At 38.2% G+C, this 18,253-nt stretch overlaps 3 protein-coding genes across 3 annotated transcripts; 1 reads left to right on the top strand and 2 right to left on the bottom strand.

Moving 5' to 3' along the window:
• Positions 1–325: 325 nt before the first annotated feature.
• LOC103947106 (SUPPRESSOR OF GAMMA RESPONSE 1) lies at positions 326–3,833 on the top strand. Its single transcript, XM_009357965.3, has 6 exons — positions 326–497; positions 1,593–1,734; positions 1,926–2,112; positions 2,190–2,686; positions 2,963–3,442; positions 3,542–3,833. The coding sequence occupies exons 1-6, from the start codon at positions 490–492 to the stop codon at positions 3,593–3,595; spliced, it is 1,368 nt and encodes a 455-aa protein (XP_009356240.1). The 5' UTR covers positions 326–489; the 3' UTR covers positions 3,596–3,833.
• A 3,984-nt stretch (positions 3,834–7,817) lies between these two features.
• On the bottom strand, positions 7,818–8,398 carry LOC103947094 (small polypeptide DEVIL 4). The gene has a single exon (XM_009357954.3). The coding sequence runs from the start codon at positions 8,229–8,231 to the stop codon at positions 8,079–8,081; it is 153 nt and encodes a 50-aa protein (XP_009356229.1). The 5' UTR covers positions 8,232–8,398; the 3' UTR covers positions 7,818–8,078.
• A 7,234-nt stretch (positions 8,399–15,632) lies between these two features.
• Positions 15,633–17,187, bottom strand: LOC103947085 (probable galacturonosyltransferase-like 3). Its single transcript, XM_048585330.1, has one exon. It carries the CDS (start codon positions 17,097–17,099, stop codon positions 16,020–16,022), a length of 1,080 nt encoding a protein of 359 aa, XP_048441287.1. The 5' UTR covers positions 17,100–17,187; the 3' UTR covers positions 15,633–16,019.
• Between the last annotated feature and the right edge of the window lie 1,066 nt (positions 17,188–18,253).

An 18,253-nucleotide genomic window follows, 5' to 3' on the forward strand; every position in this document is an offset into this window, starting at 1 on the left:
GAAAGGAATTGGCCGAATTGACACTTTACTATTCACTACTGCCCGGTCCAGTCATTCTACCGGGGCCCAAATATAATTTTAGAAATATTCTGGGTTTTGACTTTTCAAAAATCGACACTTTATGTTTAGAATTTTTACATTTTAGCCTTTTTATTGATCCGACTGTTAAATTAACATCAATTTTTTAAAACAAAAATATAATACAATATTGTTTAAGAAACAGTACCCGCGGTTTCAAAATTCAAAAGCAATATTTAAAAAAATATATAATATTAGTCCTTACTTTTTCTTATTTTTGCAAATTAAAATAGTAAATTGAAAAACAAAGTAGAATTAAATATAAAAACCCCAAGTCCTTTAGGCGTCAATCGGTCTCAGTGTCGAAGCAGACGAAGCGGAGCGCGAGAGAGAGAAAAAGCGAGTCTGCGGCGGTCTTCCAAGACGGAAGCTTTGCCTCTAAGTTGGGCTCTTGATCGTCGCCGCTCATCCATGGCTGGGTATTTTCCGATGACTTTTATCTATGTTTTTTTTTTTCTTTCAATTTTTGTGTGTGTATATTGATGCTTCTATAAATATGTCATGGATTTTTCTGGGATTTTATTGACATTGTTTGGATTTATATGTTTGTTCGAGATTTTGAAGTAACCCTTCTGTTCATTTGAGCGAGTGTACCATGAAAAATTTCAACTTTAATAAAATGGTAGTGCTTAAGCTTTACAAGTGGAAACTACTTTGATTTAGTTGAGAGCTGTGCTGAATCTTCACTTTAGATTCATATTATTTTTCCTTTACTTTCTATTTTTCTTTTTAAATTGCACGCGTTTTTCGATATACAAGCGATATTATACTTTAAACTAATCTTAAGTGCGGGAGTGGGAATTCAAACTCAGGTGCATAGGGGAGTACATGCATTCTAGCCAATGTGGCTACACCCACTTCCGCTTGTACCCTTTAGTATATTTAGGTGGGAAGGTTGAGGAGGATTCATAATGTTGTGTAATCCATTTCCCTGTGTTCTCATCAAGTCATTCATCGGTCTGATTTTTGTTATTATCATGCTGATAAGCTAATGCGGTAGTTGGCTTTCGATGTCTTTATCTTCAATTGTCAGCTCACTTATATTCACAGTTTAGAATGACTCACCTATGCGAGCGCGTGTTTTAAAATGGTTTATGTGTTTGTATCCCTCTACCTCTAATTCGGGCTTTAGAAGTGTGTTTCGGCAACAAAAGATTATGTCTTTGCAAGTTGTCATATATGTTCTAACATTATTTTTCGTTTCTCTAGTCAAATTTTGGGTCATTCCATTTGTTTATATGTATATGATGATAGTAACAGTTCATAACTTCATAGTTTAGATCTGTTACTGGCCGTTATATGATGTTTCTTCTGAATGGGTTAATCTTTTTAATTATGCTGTTTCTTCTGAATAATCTCCGTGCTGCTGATTATATCTTTATGTATCTTTTCAGTGTCCTTCCAACCTAAAATATCTATTCTAATTAACCTAGATCAAGAGTTTAAATACTTTGCTGAACATATGTTGGAGCAGCTGATTGCTTCAAGTATAATCATTTGTGTAAGATATGCAGGCCATCGTGGTTGGTTGACAAAAATAGAATCGCAACAAAAATCAAGAGTGCATCTGGCAGATATGATCCTAATGTGATTATATGGCAAAGCAACCCAACTAAAGCTTGTCCAAAATGCCAGCATACGATTGACAATAGTGACGTAAGATTTTTGTTTTTATTTTTTTTATCCATATGTTTAAAGTTGAATGTTCATCAATGAAAAGCCATCAGTTAGAGAAGCTCTGTTGGAAATTATTTTAATGAAGTTTGTTTCACGTTATTGTTTCATTTATTATTAATGAAAATTGAAGAACTTTGAAAATTAGGGTGTTTTTTGCCATCTCTTTCCAGGTTGCTCAAGAGTGGCCAGGTTTACCCAAGGGTGTAAAATTTGATCCAACTGATCAAGAGATTATATGGCACTTAATTGCAAAATCTGGTGTAGGTGATCGAAAACCCCATCCTTTTATTGATGAGTTTATTCTAACTGTTGACGACGATGAAGGAATCTGTTGTTCCCATCCTAGGAAACTACCTAGTAAGTACGAAACATTTGTTTTGTTTTAAAACTTTGACCCTTAATCTTTTATTAATTGATTTAAAATTAAATGTTAGGTGTTAAGCTAGATGGAAGTGCATCCCACTTCTTTCATAGAGCAATTAAGGCTTACAATACTGGAACACGAAAGCGTCGAAAGATACATGATGGTGATGGTGATGTCCGCTGGCACAAGACTGGAAGGACTAAACCAGTGATCTTGGATGGGGTGCAAAGAGGGTGTAAGAAGATTATGGTTCTATACATGAGCACGGTCAGAGGAGAAAAACCTGTGAAAACCAATTGGGTTATGCATCAATATCACCTAGGCGTTGAGGAGGATGAGAAGGATGGAGAGTATGTTATATCTAAAATATATTATCAGCAGCAGGAAGGTAAGGAAGCTGATAAAACTGATCAAGATGTTCCTGAAAGTATTGATGCGGTGATCACCAAGGTAGATCCAGTCACTCCCAAGTTGGTTACTCCTGAACCTCCGCGCGCTGAACGAAAGCTTGGTGATTTTGATTTGGGATTGGATACTCCTGCTCCTTCCAGAGATCCCTTTCTTCAGGTATAATTTGTTTTCTTAATTTGAATTTTAGTTTACTTACAAATTTCTACAAGCAGCACAAGAAGACATTTTTATTCCTTGTGATACAAACATATTCAAATTGAAAATTTTAAATTTATACTGCTTGCATTATATTCCTGGCCTAATGCATACTTTCTTGCACATTCTCTCCCTGTTGTTTTCCATTAATGTGGTATAAGAATGTGGCATTAATGTGAATGATCCAGAGAGATACTGATATGGGCATTTTTTTATGGCTTCTGTATTCAATTGAAGTATCGTGTGGAGGATGGTGCTGAAGATGAGGATGAAGTTCATTTTGAGGTGGACCGTGCTTTAGATGAAATTCATCCAGAGGTGGACTGTGCTGAAGATGATGTTTGTCCTGAATCTGAAATGCCTGACGATTATGACCAACACAAGTTAGAAAATCAAGCCGATGAAGTAATTAATAACACTGAAAACATTGCTCAGGAAGATCCAAAATGGTGGGACAGTGAGTCACAGAATCTTCTGGATTCGCAACAACTTGTGGAAGGGTTGTCTCTGTGTGATGATCTCCTTCAGAGCCAATCTCCAACTAGGGGTGGACTTGAAAATGGTGAACAAGCACACATCAAACCCCGTCTTGCTGATTATGCTAAACTAGGACCAGAGGATTTAAAGAGGGATCTAGAGGCTTGTCAAAATCTTGTCCTCGATCCTGCTAATATTTTGGAACTCGATACACCTCCAGATTTCCGACTTAGCCAGCTGGTAAATCTTCTTGTCTTGCTTCTTGTTGGTTTAGTCATTTCTTTTTGTTTTGTTTGCATTTTCCTTTATGCTAACGCTTTTCTGAATCGTGCATTGTAGGAATTCGGGTCACAGGAAAGTTTCCTTTCTTGGGGTGGCAAGGTGGCTGACTGAACATGGTTCAGGATTTCTAGTGTTGGTCATGGTTTCATGGTGGTAAATATTTTGTGGCTACATTTTGATTAATCTTCACCTATCAAATCAGCTCAGCGTGATATCCAACTTTTTGCTGAAAACAGAATGAACTGTGAGACCTGGTTGTAAAGTACTGTTTGTGAACTGAAATTCTCACATCGATCGAACTTACTCGTTTTGTTCTCTGTTTATAATCAAGCTAAAATGCTGTTGTTTATCTGGTTTGCGTTTGTATTTGGATTTTAAAGCTTAGCATCCGTATTAAAACGAATTCAACTAGCCAAGAGACGTGTGGACCATCAAATTATTGGAAACTCGATGCTTTGTCAACGCCGAGGAAAACACTGATGAGTTTTTCACATGTAATCAAATGAGAACTGGTTGGACCATGAAATCATTCATGAACTTTCAGGGCTGCGTAGGTCATGCAAGTTGTCTTTGAAAATTGCTTGAGAGACCACTGGGCCCAACCTCGCTGTGAAATTAAGCACTTTTGAGGTAAAAGTGCTTGTTGATGAGCAGCATATGATATTGCTTGTGGGGAAGCCAGATTCAGACCTAACCTAGAAAAGCGGCTTCTGCTGGTGCCCTTGTAGCATGTTGTAGGGCAAGTGACCTAGTTGGATAGTAGGGCACCCCTTTGTTGTATTAGCAAGACATGCCTAATGCTTTTCTCCCTTGGCAAATGCAATTGGTCTTCTTTTTATCTTTAGATGCCTTGATGGGGCTATTATAAGGTAGACAAGGAGGACCACAGCACCATGGCTTTTTTTGGCTCGAGAAAAAGAACTGAACAATGAGCCTACGGATTGTTCGGCTCTGTGCATGGCGTCTTGTCTTTCTTAAAGACATGATGCAATGTGAAACAGAGGCGGATACACACTTGGACCTAAGTGGTCCAGGACCTCCCGGAGTTCAGAAAATATACATGTGAAAGTCTTCCGATGACCCTACAAATGTTTTGTACGGGCCCCTTTGTACCTACTAAGTATTTGATGTAATACTTCCTAGGCATATCTCGATAGTTTGCGTGAACAACACTCGACAAATTCTCACGATATTATTCATCAAATGTTCAACGAAATGTCTCAGTGAATAAATTGAATTTTTTTTTCGCACTTCGCACTCTATTTCTATCTCAAAAACTTGAACCCTTAATAGTGAGACCACTCAAGATTCGAATGCTAGATCCACCACTGCCGTGAAAACTCAATTTTTTTTTATTGGTAACCCTATTTATGTAGGGTTTAGAAATTGGTGGATTAAAATATTAAGAACGATGCAAATGATTGTGATCAATTGACCTTAACGGCTAAGAACATATACATATATGCTATATGCTCTGCAGTTAGGGTTTTTAGAGAGAAGATTTAGCAACCTTGTTTTGTTGGTAGGCAGCACAATGTTGTATCCTAAATCTTATATTATTAACACATAAGCTACCACCTTGTAACATGAGGAGACAACATGGGGCATGACCCATCTTTTTTCCAAGAATCCCTAAGAATTAGAGACAACCCTAACACAATAAGATTGGATTAAATATCATAATTAACATCCTAGCCAAGTACTTGTGTTCGTAGTTGGTCTGTTTTATAAAGTACTTATATGACCAGTTAACACTTCTAAGTTTATTTATCGATGCTATAAGCATTTTTTGTGACTGAAAAGTGTTTTTAGTCATTTCAAACCGATTGAGCATTTTGAAATCAACCAACAATCAATAATCGTAAAGCAAAAACCAGCTAATTGGCAAATGCGTTTGGAGAATGTCCCATCATCATCTTACATGGATGATGAAACGACACCTTATTCATTATACTTGAGATGTTGATGTCCATGATCAACGGCAGGTCGAGAATTCGAATTTTGGTGAGTCCTAATGTTAAAGAACAAGGTTTTCAAATAAAAACAAAACTCGTGACGTGCAAATGAGACTCTTACCAAAGATTCAGAAAGTCCTTGAAAAATTGTCACATGTATATTTTTCAAATTTTAAATGGTCTTGGGACCACCTGAGTCCCAATATACATCCGGCCATGTCCATGATGTAACATCTGCACTTTCTATGCCTAACATTATTGGAGGAAACTGAGGAAGACAGAGGATGTGCCATGTGGGGACAACGTGTGGGCCCCATGTTTGATTAGAATAGAATCGTACGTTATATTGGTGGGGTTGAAGATTAGGGAGGCGCACGTGGGCATGATAAGGGTGCCGTTTTCAACCAATCAATTCGCGCCCAACTCTCTGTCGAGCGCGGCTTTGAGTTTTCTTACTCAATCAGTCACTACTGATTGAGTCATTCCACCCGAGTGAGCCCAACGGAGAAGAAAGCTCGAGAGCTCTCGACGAGAGGAAATCGGCTTTCTTGCAACAAAAGATTTTCCGAACATTAGAATCCCCTTTATGCAGTGAGAAATGAGTTAACTCCACACTGTTATATGAACAAGTTTAAACGCATGATAATACATAATTGAATTAGAATACCGTTGCAGTCAAATTTTATGTTGAGGTAAATTTCAAAGAGTAAGACAGATAGGTGGCACTCTCCTGTGTGGCCGACAACAGAATATTAGATTGCATTATTCGGCTCCTGTACGTCTGACTTTTTGACCCACGCTTCTCTCCTCTAAAACAAGAAACCAAAAATGAAAAAAAATATCAATCAGAAGTCCACGTTTCGGGTTGTTATTCACCGACTCTAGTGTTAGTGACAGGTGTCCGCATTTTACGTTGGGGTGCAGTGTATTATGGTATACTAGAGAGTATATGTGCTGATTTATGATTCCAAAAGGTGGAACTGCCTGGACTTACTTTTAACCCTTCCCCTGCTCCTTCCTTCATAAGGAAAGAAGAGACAAAAGGGAATACTGTTTGGGGTAGGCCCATCGTAACCGTCCACGTGGCACACGTGAACATGAGTTGGGATCCAATATTTCGAAAAGGGATACTTTTTGAATCCCTTCCTCCTAATCCATCAAATTCGGAATCCGAACCATTAAAATTTGATCAAACTGCTACAAATAGGGGCCCACTTTAAAAGTTATAATAACTTTAGCTATTGGATTAAATTTCAATGGTCCGAATATCCGAATTTCTTATTCTCGAACTTGATGAATTAGGAAGAAATGATTTGAAGATGATCAATAATTCAACTGGCCCACAAAGAGAGTGAGAGACTCGAGGGAGCTTTAGTTTTGAGTTTGGGTTTTGACCTAAACGTCGAAAAAGCAGTTTCCTCACAAGGCCATGTTTGGATGCTCGCTCAAATAATAGCTTATTTGAAGACAAGGTGGGAATTGCATTTTTTAGGAGATGCTGGTGCTTGTTTGGTTGAAGACAAGCAGATCATAGCAAGAGCTTATAGTATTATAGTGATTAGTGATGGGGCAATTGCATTTGTTTTTTCAGTTAATCATTGGCTTTCCAAAACAACCATATAAGATGGGAATTATGACAAGGGATTAAGGCTTAATCGATTTTTTTAAGGTACATTTTTTGTCATCAAGTGTTCTTAGCTGACTTGGTCAATTTTTGTCATTAAGGTTTTATTGTTGTTGTTGTTGTTGCAAGTGTTCCTAACTGACTTGGTCAAAGCATTAATCATGAATTTTGGTGCTTTTTATCGTATGTCTCAAACACTTTTTGGACATGCAATCCAAAAAGGCAGAAATAATCTACTCGACTGAAATAAACATTGGCCAAGATTAATGGCCTTGTATGAATGATTATTACTTCCAATGCGGATGCTAAATTATGATCCATTTCATACATCTTTCCTTCCCTTGAATTTCAGTTTTAACAACACTCTGAGAACTCACAAGACATTTCTGCTTCTTAACAGCTCCAGTTTCATTAGGTCGTCTTTTAATCAACAGAGTAGGAAACATGACAAAGCCATTTGAAAAGGAAGAAAACTTTGAGAACTCCGCATCACTTCTTTGGAGCTGAAATTGGATAAAGAAAATAAGAAAATCAAGGTTGTATTTGCTCCAAAGAGATCTTCATTGATCGTGTCCAACTAGTGATACGACAGATTTAATTGGAGCATAACCTTTATGGAATCCTTTAGTAATTGAAACCCCCTTTCCTTTTTCAATGTTTAATTATACTTGGAACTCCCTCCCAAATTGTAAAACGTAGTGGTTTTGTTAAGTGAGAAGAAGATCAATACATAAAAACTTCTGAGGAAGAATAATGCAATATTAAGAGCTCTAGCTTGTTATATCATATCAAAGTTTATATATTTAGGCTATTCCGATGTACATATATATCTAAGCCCCACAAGGCTAAACCCCATACAAAATTTTCTTCAAATCTCCTAAAAACATCCGCTGGCTATTTACAACTCCACCAACAAGATCAAAGATCTTGATAGAACAAGAAAAAGGAGGAAAATTAGGATGAAAACAATAAAAGAAGAAAAACCAAAATCCTCCTTTCTCGTCATGTCATATTTTCAATCATGCCAGCAGAGGAGCATGACCACACACCTCCTGATGATGTAAAGCCTGGCTCTTTGCTCTCGCAGGACCCCTCCGAGTCCTTTGCTTGACGACGAAGACAACCTTCTCTTGCTGCCTGCCATGCTGCCAGAGCTGCCCATCTTCATATTTCAGAGAATTAGGGTTTTCTTTCTTTCTGTCTTTTGACTGCAGTGAGTGAGCGAGTGAGTTGCTTCTGCAGGTGATGAGCAGCTTTGAGAGATTGTGTGAGTTGGGTTTGAAAGTGCTTAGGCCTAAGGGGTTCTTATAGAGGGAGGAGGACCGGATAAGGAGAAATGTGGGTGTGGTCCTTGATCCCTTTGGTTTTAAAAAAAGAGCCGAAGGATAGGGCAGTGCTCCCCAAACCCACCCGACAAAGAACCTCCAAGTGGGCCCCACCACCCTCCCTCCCTCACTTTGGAATCCCTTGCCTTACCCTGCTACCCTACCTCAGCAAACACATTACACAAAATGATAAAAACAATCCAAGCAAGCACTCTTATCTGTCACTCACATCACATGTGATATTATTATTGCTGTGCTACATTGGTCTAAATTGGACCATACATCATGTATATGCGCGATGTAGGCACTGCCCACCAGCATAATGGGGTCGGCAACTACTCACCATAAGGTTGCAAGTTTTTTGGTTTTTTGTGAGTTGCCCTTCAATTTTGTAAATGATGAGGTGCGGGACACACCAGCTTAAGAAAAATATCTGACTCTTTTACACGTATGAAGTCATTCTTAATTTTACATGAACTGACACATACACATGTACATAAAAGTTTCATTAATTATGTGATTTTAACGAGTTACTTCTCTATATATGTGAGCTTGCATAAAACAAGTAAGGAGTCAAATAGTATCCTCAACTAATTCTCCTCCATATTTTTAGTGGGTTTCGTTGTTGTTTTCTTTTTAACTTTTGTGTTGGATCCACCTAAACATGCAATAGGAGGGGATAAGTTGAATCCTACATGAGAATCCACGTATATTAATCAACCAACCTTTTGTTAGCATGCATGATTAGTGACTTCATCATCTTTTTAGGCTTATAGTTTATAGCAGAAGCATATATGTAGGGACAAGACAACGGCTTTGATAGCAATGTTAAACTTTCCCTGGACCATGCTCCGGTGATTATTGCATACTTTAGGTCACCGCTGAGACAGTCCTCCCCCCCTCCCCCACCCAAAAAAAAAAAAACAAAAGTGGGGTTTAATTTTATCAAAACACGGTACATTTTTTCCTGCTTGGATTTTTCTCTAGAAATATTAATTCAAGGGTAGAAGTTGAATTTGCTGAGTCATAATATTTATATATGCAGAGTAGGGCAACATGGACGATGAGAGAGTAAGATTTGCATGAGAAATTCTTGGGTAGGGCTCCGTGCCACGCCCACTCGCCTGTCCAAGTCTCACACTAAGTGAGTCTGCATTCGATGCCACCAAGATGAGCTCGTGCAAAACTCGATTTCAAGGCTTCTTTATCAGGCGGATGACTTGACACGATCTACCACTGTACTGAAGAACTTCTCGATTTGCAGAGCCTTGCACTTTAAACAGATGAAATTGTTTTTTGGGTGGACATTGTGACAGACATAGTTGTCTCTGTGTGCTAAATGAGACAGTAGGAATATATGAAAAGGGCAACCAAATATTATGGTGATTACGAGAGCCTGCTTGGACGGCATTTGGGATTCTGCTGTGCGATTAACGGAGTGAAATATCAAAAGCCATGACCAAAGATTCCGCTATTCTAAATTAATAGATATTATGCTGCTGATTAACTAGCTTTATGAATTTAATTATAAATATACTATTTTGCACCAGAAGCAAAGCAAAGCAACCCACTTGCTTCGTCTCGTGCTCCTCCCATTTCTCTGAGGAGACCAACTTCCAATAACCCTCAATTCTAATAAGCAAATTGTACGTCCATTATTCTACTCTGTATTTGAGCAATTTCAAGCTGTCGATATCGAATCAGGCAATGGCAATCTCCAGTTGTTTCTTAGTTTCTTCCATCCTTATTCCATGCTTACGTACATACAGTCATGCGCATGTTAGATATGTACTATCTCATATACAGTACGTTGAGTCCCGCTATTTGTATCATCTCAACAAAGAGGTCAACGTATAAGTCTCATTTTTTGTTAAAAACTACAGTACACTCTAGATGATTAATAAAGATACTGAAGACGACACAAAATAGTTTTGTTCTACCTTCTTCTTTTTCTACTTTTTCCCTAGCTAGTTTCAATGTCACAGTTCATATACTCAGTCACTCACACGCGCGATGTGCGCATGCAGACGGACATTTTCAGTTGCAGGAGCATATATGTATGTATGATACTTGGTGGAGACTCTACGTACGTAGAGTACTAAGATACAAAACTTTGGGAACTCAAATAATACCCCCAGATTAGAGCTAGAAAATGGTGCTGATTAAATTAATTTCCAAGTGTCGCATTTATAGTTTTGAAGCTGGCGTCTTATGTTATGTTTGTTGTTCCAAATGCACTAATAAACAACAAGGTCAGTGTTGCACGTGAACTTCTCGTGATTTACAATGCCATTGCCTCTGATGGACTCAGCATATATATTTTTTTCAATATTTTATCTGATCTAAGTCTGAAGTCTTATATGTAATTGTTTACACACAAACACATAAATATATAATATATAACATATCTGTTCTTGATGCTTGTATTTTAAGCAACTTGAATTCCTTAATTTCGGCATGCAAGTTCTGATGTGCTTCCATACCACTTTCCCTGCAAATTCAAAGGGAAAATACTAATGGAGCTAATTAGCTAGCATTAGCATTATGCCTTGTATGCATGGAATTTACATGCATGTGAAAAACATCTGTGTTTTCTGTGAAAAACATCGAGCGGCAAACTACAGTTGTATTCTTACATGCAGATATCTGCAGATATCGGATTTTGGGTTTTGGCAGGGTTTGCTTAGAAGGAAGCTAATTTTCTTGAAGGATTAATTAGCCACGTTCTTGAATTACGCGTCGATTACAGCCCTTAAGTGCAGTACTAACAGTAGTTTTCCTAATTAATCAATTATTATGTTTCGCACTTTGCATGCTCGTTGACTACGTAGCCAGCATGGCAGTTGGCAGCATGGCAGCATGACATATATATATCAGACCCAGCCAGCGTGGCAGCATGGTATGATCATGGGGTCATTGATCATGAGCAGTGCTGGTTTATGATAAATATATGATAGAATTGCCTACTTTATCAACGTTGAACGAAATGCATGGGGTCCAAAGAGGAGGATCTGAATGTTTAGATCTAATTATTCATCATAGCCTGAATGTTTAAATCCAATTATTCATCATATAGTATGGACCACAATCGCTTTTGTTTGATTGTTTACTTGAATGCTATAGTTTATTTGAGAAAGAAAAACTTACAAACGACCATAGGAGAATTACAAAATCATATACAAAGATTAGAAATATCGTATCTACAGTTTGTCAAAGCGTCGGCGACAAATTTTGCTTTTCGGTTAACATATTGAATTTCTCAAACATTAATTGAAAGCTCTCAAAAGGGAACAAATATTTGTCATGACAGAGTAAAATCTCCACGGAGGTTGGTTGATGATGGCCTTCAAGCAAATCAATAATCAATTTAGAAGACAAAGATTAAATAACCCAAGACATTTAGCCCACAGTCCTCAAGTTTAACCTCATAAATCACTTAGAATTCGCGAATGCTTCAACGTTATTCTTTTTATCGAGTTGTACAATCTTAATTACATTAATCTATAAGCTTTCACAGGAATCGCAACTTAGGAGCCCAAGGTGCAAACGGGCCAGCTGGGTTTGGGTCACCAGGTTTTGCCGTCGGTGGAAGGGTGAGATGGGTTCGCTTAAACTCTATTCCGCTAAACTCGCTGCGTTACAGATTCATACACTCTCCACTTGGGCACACTGCTCTAGTCAACTGGCTACACATATTTTTCTCTCTTTTTTGTGTTCTAGTAGAAAGGCTGGGAATGCTTGCTTGCAGTTGAAGTCATGGAGGACTCTGCACATGCACAAAGAAAGTCCTTGCAAGTGTGCTCGTAAAGAACACAAACCACTGTTCAAGGTATAAATATGTCTCGATTAGATTCCAGGTAATTCACAAACTCGAATCAATCCTCTCTGGGGATCCACCTGCTCCACCTGAGACGCCTCCGACGGCTGTTAATCTCATCCATGCTCCCATTCAACGTCTTTATCATCTTCCTCTGCAGCCAAAGAGCAGAAGCCAGAGCATTCCTTCGAGCCTTCTTCTTACTCTTAGGCTCCATTTCCTGCACATTATACACAAACCACGGACTGAGCCAACAGTCCTTCCTTGTCAAAGTAGGGATATGCAGGTAAGGCTGTTTTCGCACTGATTCTTTGTCTCGCTTTGCACCTCAGGTTGAAGTGGACTTCTGTGTATATGGGCTGGGAGAGAAGAAATATTTGGTTGGCCTGGATAAAAACTTGGGCCTACAAAATCCATGATTGCTTGGGTGTGTCATACTTCATTTCAAGTTGAGTCTCACTTAAAGAGTTAAGATTCATGGCAACTTGGGGAGGGGAAGAAGAAAGAGTTTGGATTTTTGTTTTTCTTTAATTTAAAAAAATATTAAACTCTTTATTAATATTATTTTGTATACATGGCAATGACATGGAATCATATGAGCAGTAAGTGAGGGATTCGGATCCCAGGATTCAAATTGTGGGAAACCTAGGGATCCTCACATCCGAATCGTATATCGTATATCGTACATCGTGCAGTCAGAAATCATTTTGAATTTTTTATTTAAAATTAAATACAAATAGTACTTAACGAAAACTGATCGCACAACGTACGATGAACAGCCATGATGTGAGGATCCCCACAAAGAGGATCCGGGGAGAATCCTCATCCTTTAGTGAGCTTTGATCATGCCAGGTTAAATATTTGACATTTTTTTTTTTTAACAAAAGTGACGCAAAATGGAAAAAAAGACATAAATATTGAGTTTTTGGGGATAAAATAGCGTAAATTTAATTTAAGAGGACAATGTGAGATCAAAGTAAAGTTTCAAGTGACATGGCAAAAAATAAGTCCTTTTTTTAAATAAAAAAATGCGTCGTGTGTTAGTAATTGCATGATATTCCAAGAATGAGGATAATACTCATAACTTGCATAGCATTTTTAGCAATCCTCTTCCGCTGAGGGATCTAAAGCTAATTTGGGGAATCGATTATAGGACTCACTCCACATCGTATTTCAACGATTTAACTATTCATCTTTTAGGTTTTCCCTTAAAGATAATTTCTACAAAAAAATCACTTAAATCAACCATTTAAATTTTGGACTAAAAGGTAATTGTATTATTGTTTCTTTGAAAAATCATATTTTTTTATTTTGCTTCACTACACTGATGTTTTCATGGTTATGAATTTATCTAATTTTTACAAGAATGATATATGAACGATGTATTAAAATATAAATTGTTTAAATCGTTGAAAAAAGTTACGGAATCAGAACAACAATGTATCCCTCAAATAAAATTATTTCAGGAACCCTCACCGAAAGGTAGCTGTCTTTCTAATAAGTAAACATACTTTTATTGTGGTTCATCTTTTTCTAGTACAATGAACAATAGGCAACTTGGAAAAAGAAAATGTATGATGCTACGATAAGCGTTACAATATAAGTAAACAATTAATTCATAATATTCTTTCTTTTTTATTCAAATTATATCATCAATTAATATTCACTTGTATTGTAACATCAAAGTACCACATGATCGTATTTTAGTACTACATGATAATTTGTTCGCCTAAAACACATTTGAAGGTTGGGTGCATTTATCATCAACTCAGTCGGTGCTCAAAAAGCTCACATCATAATAAATAAATAAAGGGATAATTTGATATAGATCCAATTTTGTGAGTCATTACTATAATTAGTCCATTGCATTGAAATAGGTTCAATAATTGATATTCCACGTAAGCATATTTATAATTTGTACCTATTTATCCTTAAACTTATAAATTGTAGTAAATGTTCAAAATTTCTTATTATATCATTATTTGTGATTTCTAATCCCTTAATTGTAGGATTAGTTATAGCAATAAATCTCAACCCCAAGTCCGTTTCATCCCTCCTTTTTTTTCCTTCTTCTAAACAATTTCCTTTGTTAGATCATGGAATCAATCATCCTCTTTCTTCTATCATATTTCATGGGTGATATTTTGTGTTCCTCCCTCCAAATTCTTTCATGACAATTTCAGTTTTTACATAGCTTTCACAATTTTTTTACATATTCGTTCGGCAATACAGTATCAATTGCAAGCAATAATACAGTATCATGCTTTTATATTTGCTCTATTATATTTTTGTGCGTATCATAAAGGTAAACTAAAACTTAGTATTTGTTCCTTTTTTTTTGTTTAGTATTTGTTCCTTTAATAGAGGTATATTATATCATATTTCTATTCTAATGTTTTGCCATGGAGGTTCAACATTTTTCTTCCTATACAATAGGTAGTTTATTTTTATTTTGTTGGTAGATTATATCTGTTTTGTAGGTATAAAACATTTTTCTTCCTATACAATAGGTAGTTTATTTTGTTTTGTAGGTAGATTACATCTGTTTTGTTGGTATAAAGTATTTTTCTTCCTATACAATAGGTAGTTACTAAATTACATCGGTTTTGTAGGTAAACATCATTAGGTGGTTACTAGATAATATTTTAGTTAGTATTTAAATATTCAAAATTAAAAACTGAATAAATGATACAAAAATTAAAGAATTTAAATATTTTTATCTAAAATGGCAAAATTGGTATAAAAATATGTAATTGGATAACTGGACTTAGTTAAAAAATTACCTTTGTTTTTGAACCTAGATCGAAAAGCCCCATAAATAAATACGAAGTTCATTTATATATTAATGCATTCGTGATCCTCGTTTCACTTAAAGCTAATTGGACTTGGGCATGTATACATACAACCACCTTCATTCATGGTTTCATTCAATTGCACCGAAGAACATCTCAACAGTCACACTCACGTCAAATTAAGACTTCAAACATTTCTTGCACATATGCCTTTCCTTTCCATACACAAGAGTTCGTTCGGTCATGTAACTATGATCTTGTTTGAAAGTATTTTTAAAATGACTAAAAATGCATTCGTTTAAAATATTTTTAAAATCAATTATTAGTAAATATTTAAGTGAATTCTGAAAAAACATTTGAAATGCTTCCTGCAAAAAACACATATACGGTGCTTCTTTCAAAAAGTACTTAAAAATATTTTCGGAAACCAACATCAATTTCATCAAACACAATTTCAATCATTTTAAAATATTTCAAAACGAGCCATATATAAGCCCATGCTCACACGTATCAAATAAGAAACTCAAATTGTAATTTTCCGAGGAAAAAAAAAACAAATAATATCTAACACATTTCTAAAACAACAAACCGAAATTTCTATTGAATGTGCAACTAAAAAATCCAACACCAACCGATTAAGAATGCTAATGTATAATACATCGGTGCATACTAGAAAAAAATCAACCACCAACGTTTCATATTACTATAGTCTTCACTACAAATCAAAAAACCAAAAAAAAATATACAATTTCCGAATCTTCGCCTACTATGTATACGCCCCCACGTAACGTACCAATACAGACCATCGTAGACCTTCCACAAAAGCCCTTTATCCTAGGTCCTGAACACGTGTTATCTACCCAACAATTCGGGTAAATCTCCGTTTTGACCGCCGTAAAATCCCGTGCCTCAACGGGCCCATACAAAATAACACACTGTCGCAATTCATCCTCTTCCCCGATCACATGCTTGGAGCTGGTACGGATTCGGTACAGAGCGCCTCCGTGATTCGTGAGGCACCGTCAGCTATCAGAGAACAATGACGAGTGACGGTACAGATCATAGGGGGCCCACAAGCTATCCAACGGACACGGCCGCTTGGAGTCCAATCTCAGCCACGGCTTCCCCTTCCCGCTCCAGTGCAGGAGGCTTACCGGGCCCGGGTGGAGGTCCCTACACAGCCCCTCCACGTTGTCACCGCCGAGGCCGTGCTGGTTCCACCTGTGCTCCACCCCCTCCACGTCACCCGCGAACACCAGTAGAAACGGCGGCAGCGAGCCCAGCTCGTAGATACGACACCGTTTCTGCACCCGCATCCAGTGCTCCAGCTTCTGCGTGTACTTGCCCTCCCTCCACTTCCACAGATCGATCACCATCACCCCGGTGTTGAAGTAGCACGCCCTCCGCCCCTTGAATTCCGCCGCGAACGCCGCGTTCGACCAGAATTTCGGGGTGAAGTAGTTGGTGAAATTGGCGTGGCAGTACTCCGGCGCCCCCAGCACGCGCCGCCCGAGGTCGATCCGCCACAGCTTCGCCACGTCGTCGACGACAATGAGGTCGGAGTCGAAGTAGATGATGCGGCGGACGCCCGAGGGGAGGAGATCGGCGAGGTAGATGCGCGCATAGTTGAGGGGCTGGTCGAGGGCGCGGCGGACGGAGTAGGAGATCTTGCCCCTGACGAGGCTGGAGTCGAAGTGGTAGACGTGGAAGGTGAGGTAGGGGAAGGTGGAAGTGATGGCGTGGCGGAGGAGGTCGGAGGAGCGGCGGTTGCGGTGGGAGGCAGCGATGAAGTGGAAGACGATGTTTTCGGGGCAAGTGGCGTGCTGGAGGACGGAGAAGACGCCGGCAACGGAGCCCCGGAGGTAGGTAGCGTCCAATGTCATGGCGATGTGGATGATGGAGGGGTCGTAGTGGGAGTGCTGGTCCAGCGAGGACCATGCGGTGCGGGGGCATCCTCGTCCGTTGCGGAATGCAGGTGCTTCTCGGAACTTAGGAAGCTCAACGGCGGCGGAATTCACCAGGAATTGTACGGTCCCGGTCGCGAAGAGGGCGGCGAGGAGGAGGAGGAGGAGGAGGGGGAGAGGACCATGGCCCGGTGGCATGGTCTCGTTGCCGTGGGGAGTTTTGAACTTTTGAACGAAGAAATTGGGAGTGTAGGGTTTGCTTTACCTTTAGAATTGGAGGAGAGAGAAGGGATGTTATGTTAGGGTGTGATATGGTGGGGGTAATATGGGTATTTTGGTAGTGGAGTTGTGGGACCCGGGAATGGAGTGTGGGAGAGATGATGCTATGCAGCTAGGGGAGAAATAGAATAAGAATGGAATGAGGAGAAGAGGGAGAGGCGAAGCCAGGCTGGAAAGACGCGTCCCTTTGTTTGTGTTGTCGACGTAGGACTCTGATTCTAAAGGAGGTGTGGGGACAATAGGCCATTTTGTGGAACGAGGATCCTCCAATCACAATTGTTCATCATATATTATGTAGTTAAAAATTATTATAAATTTTACTTGAAATTAAATACAAAGTATATCTGATAAAAACTGACCACACGATATATGATAAACAGATGTGATTTAAGGACCTTTAAAATCCTCACAAAAAAAATCAGATGAAAATCCTCTCCCATCTTGTGGTGGTTGTGGACTTGATGGCTTCACCACGGTCATTCTATGAATCCTACGAAAGGAGGAGTACGGCCTAAGTAGTGTCGTCGTTCAAATAAATTACGTGAGAACGTAACCATCCAACTCAAAATTAATCGCAATAGTTTAAATGACCCATTATTATTTGAGGGACCATTTTACTTTTTTACACATCTACATTTCATCATCTCTAATATTTTGTTTTAATTTATTTAATTTAAAAGCTAAAAATAACAAATCAATTGGGTAACAAGAGGGAAAATGTATATGATTATGATTTCCTCCATTAAAACTAGATAAATATTAAGAAGATTCTCTCAAAAGTGAAACTCTTTATAGACTTTCTGACATCTCATCTATTTGGCACAATTCTTGTGCCAACGTTATAAAACATTGTATTAAAAATTAAGATGACGGATAATCTATAGAGAGTTCCACTTTGAGAAAATCTCTTTAGCGTTTCTCCTTAAACTATTAGGTGAAACAAGGCTTTAATTCCCTTACATAGAATTTAGTATCAACAAATTATTTCCATTTATGAAAAGAACTTAAAGCTCGTTTACAACTCTATATGTAGGAAGCACTTTGTGCATAAGCGCTTTAATGTATTATAAACT

Source organism: the organism of the source record quoted next, unplaced genomic scaffold (genome assembly GCF_019419815.1).
Source record: "Pyrus x bretschneideri cultivar Hongxiangsu unplaced genomic scaffold, Pyrus_bretschneideri_v1 Contig22, whole genome shotgun sequence".
NCBI classification, from domain to species: domain Eukaryota; kingdom Viridiplantae; phylum Streptophyta; class Magnoliopsida; order Rosales; family Rosaceae; genus Pyrus; species Pyrus x bretschneideri.

Excerpts from the sequence above, each read along its gene's own strand:
- LOC103947094 (XM_009357954.3), bottom strand. The coding sequence starts at position 8,231 with ATGAAGATGGGCAGCTCTGGCAGCATGGCAGGCAGCAAGAGAAGGTTG.
- LOC103947106 (XM_009357965.3), top strand. Across the intron at positions 1,735-1,925 it reads ATACGATTGACAATAGTGAC|GTTGCTCAAGAGTGGCCAGG; the intron begins GTAAGATTTTTG and ends ATCTCTTTCCAG. Across the intron at positions 2,113-2,189 it reads CCATCCTAGGAAACTACCTA|GTGTTAAGCTAGATGGAAGT; the intron begins GTAAGTACGAAA and ends ATTAAATGTTAG.
- LOC103947085 (XM_048585330.1), bottom strand. The coding sequence starts at position 17,099 with ATGCCACCGGGCCATGGTCCTCTCCCCCTCCTCCTCCTCCTCCTCCTC.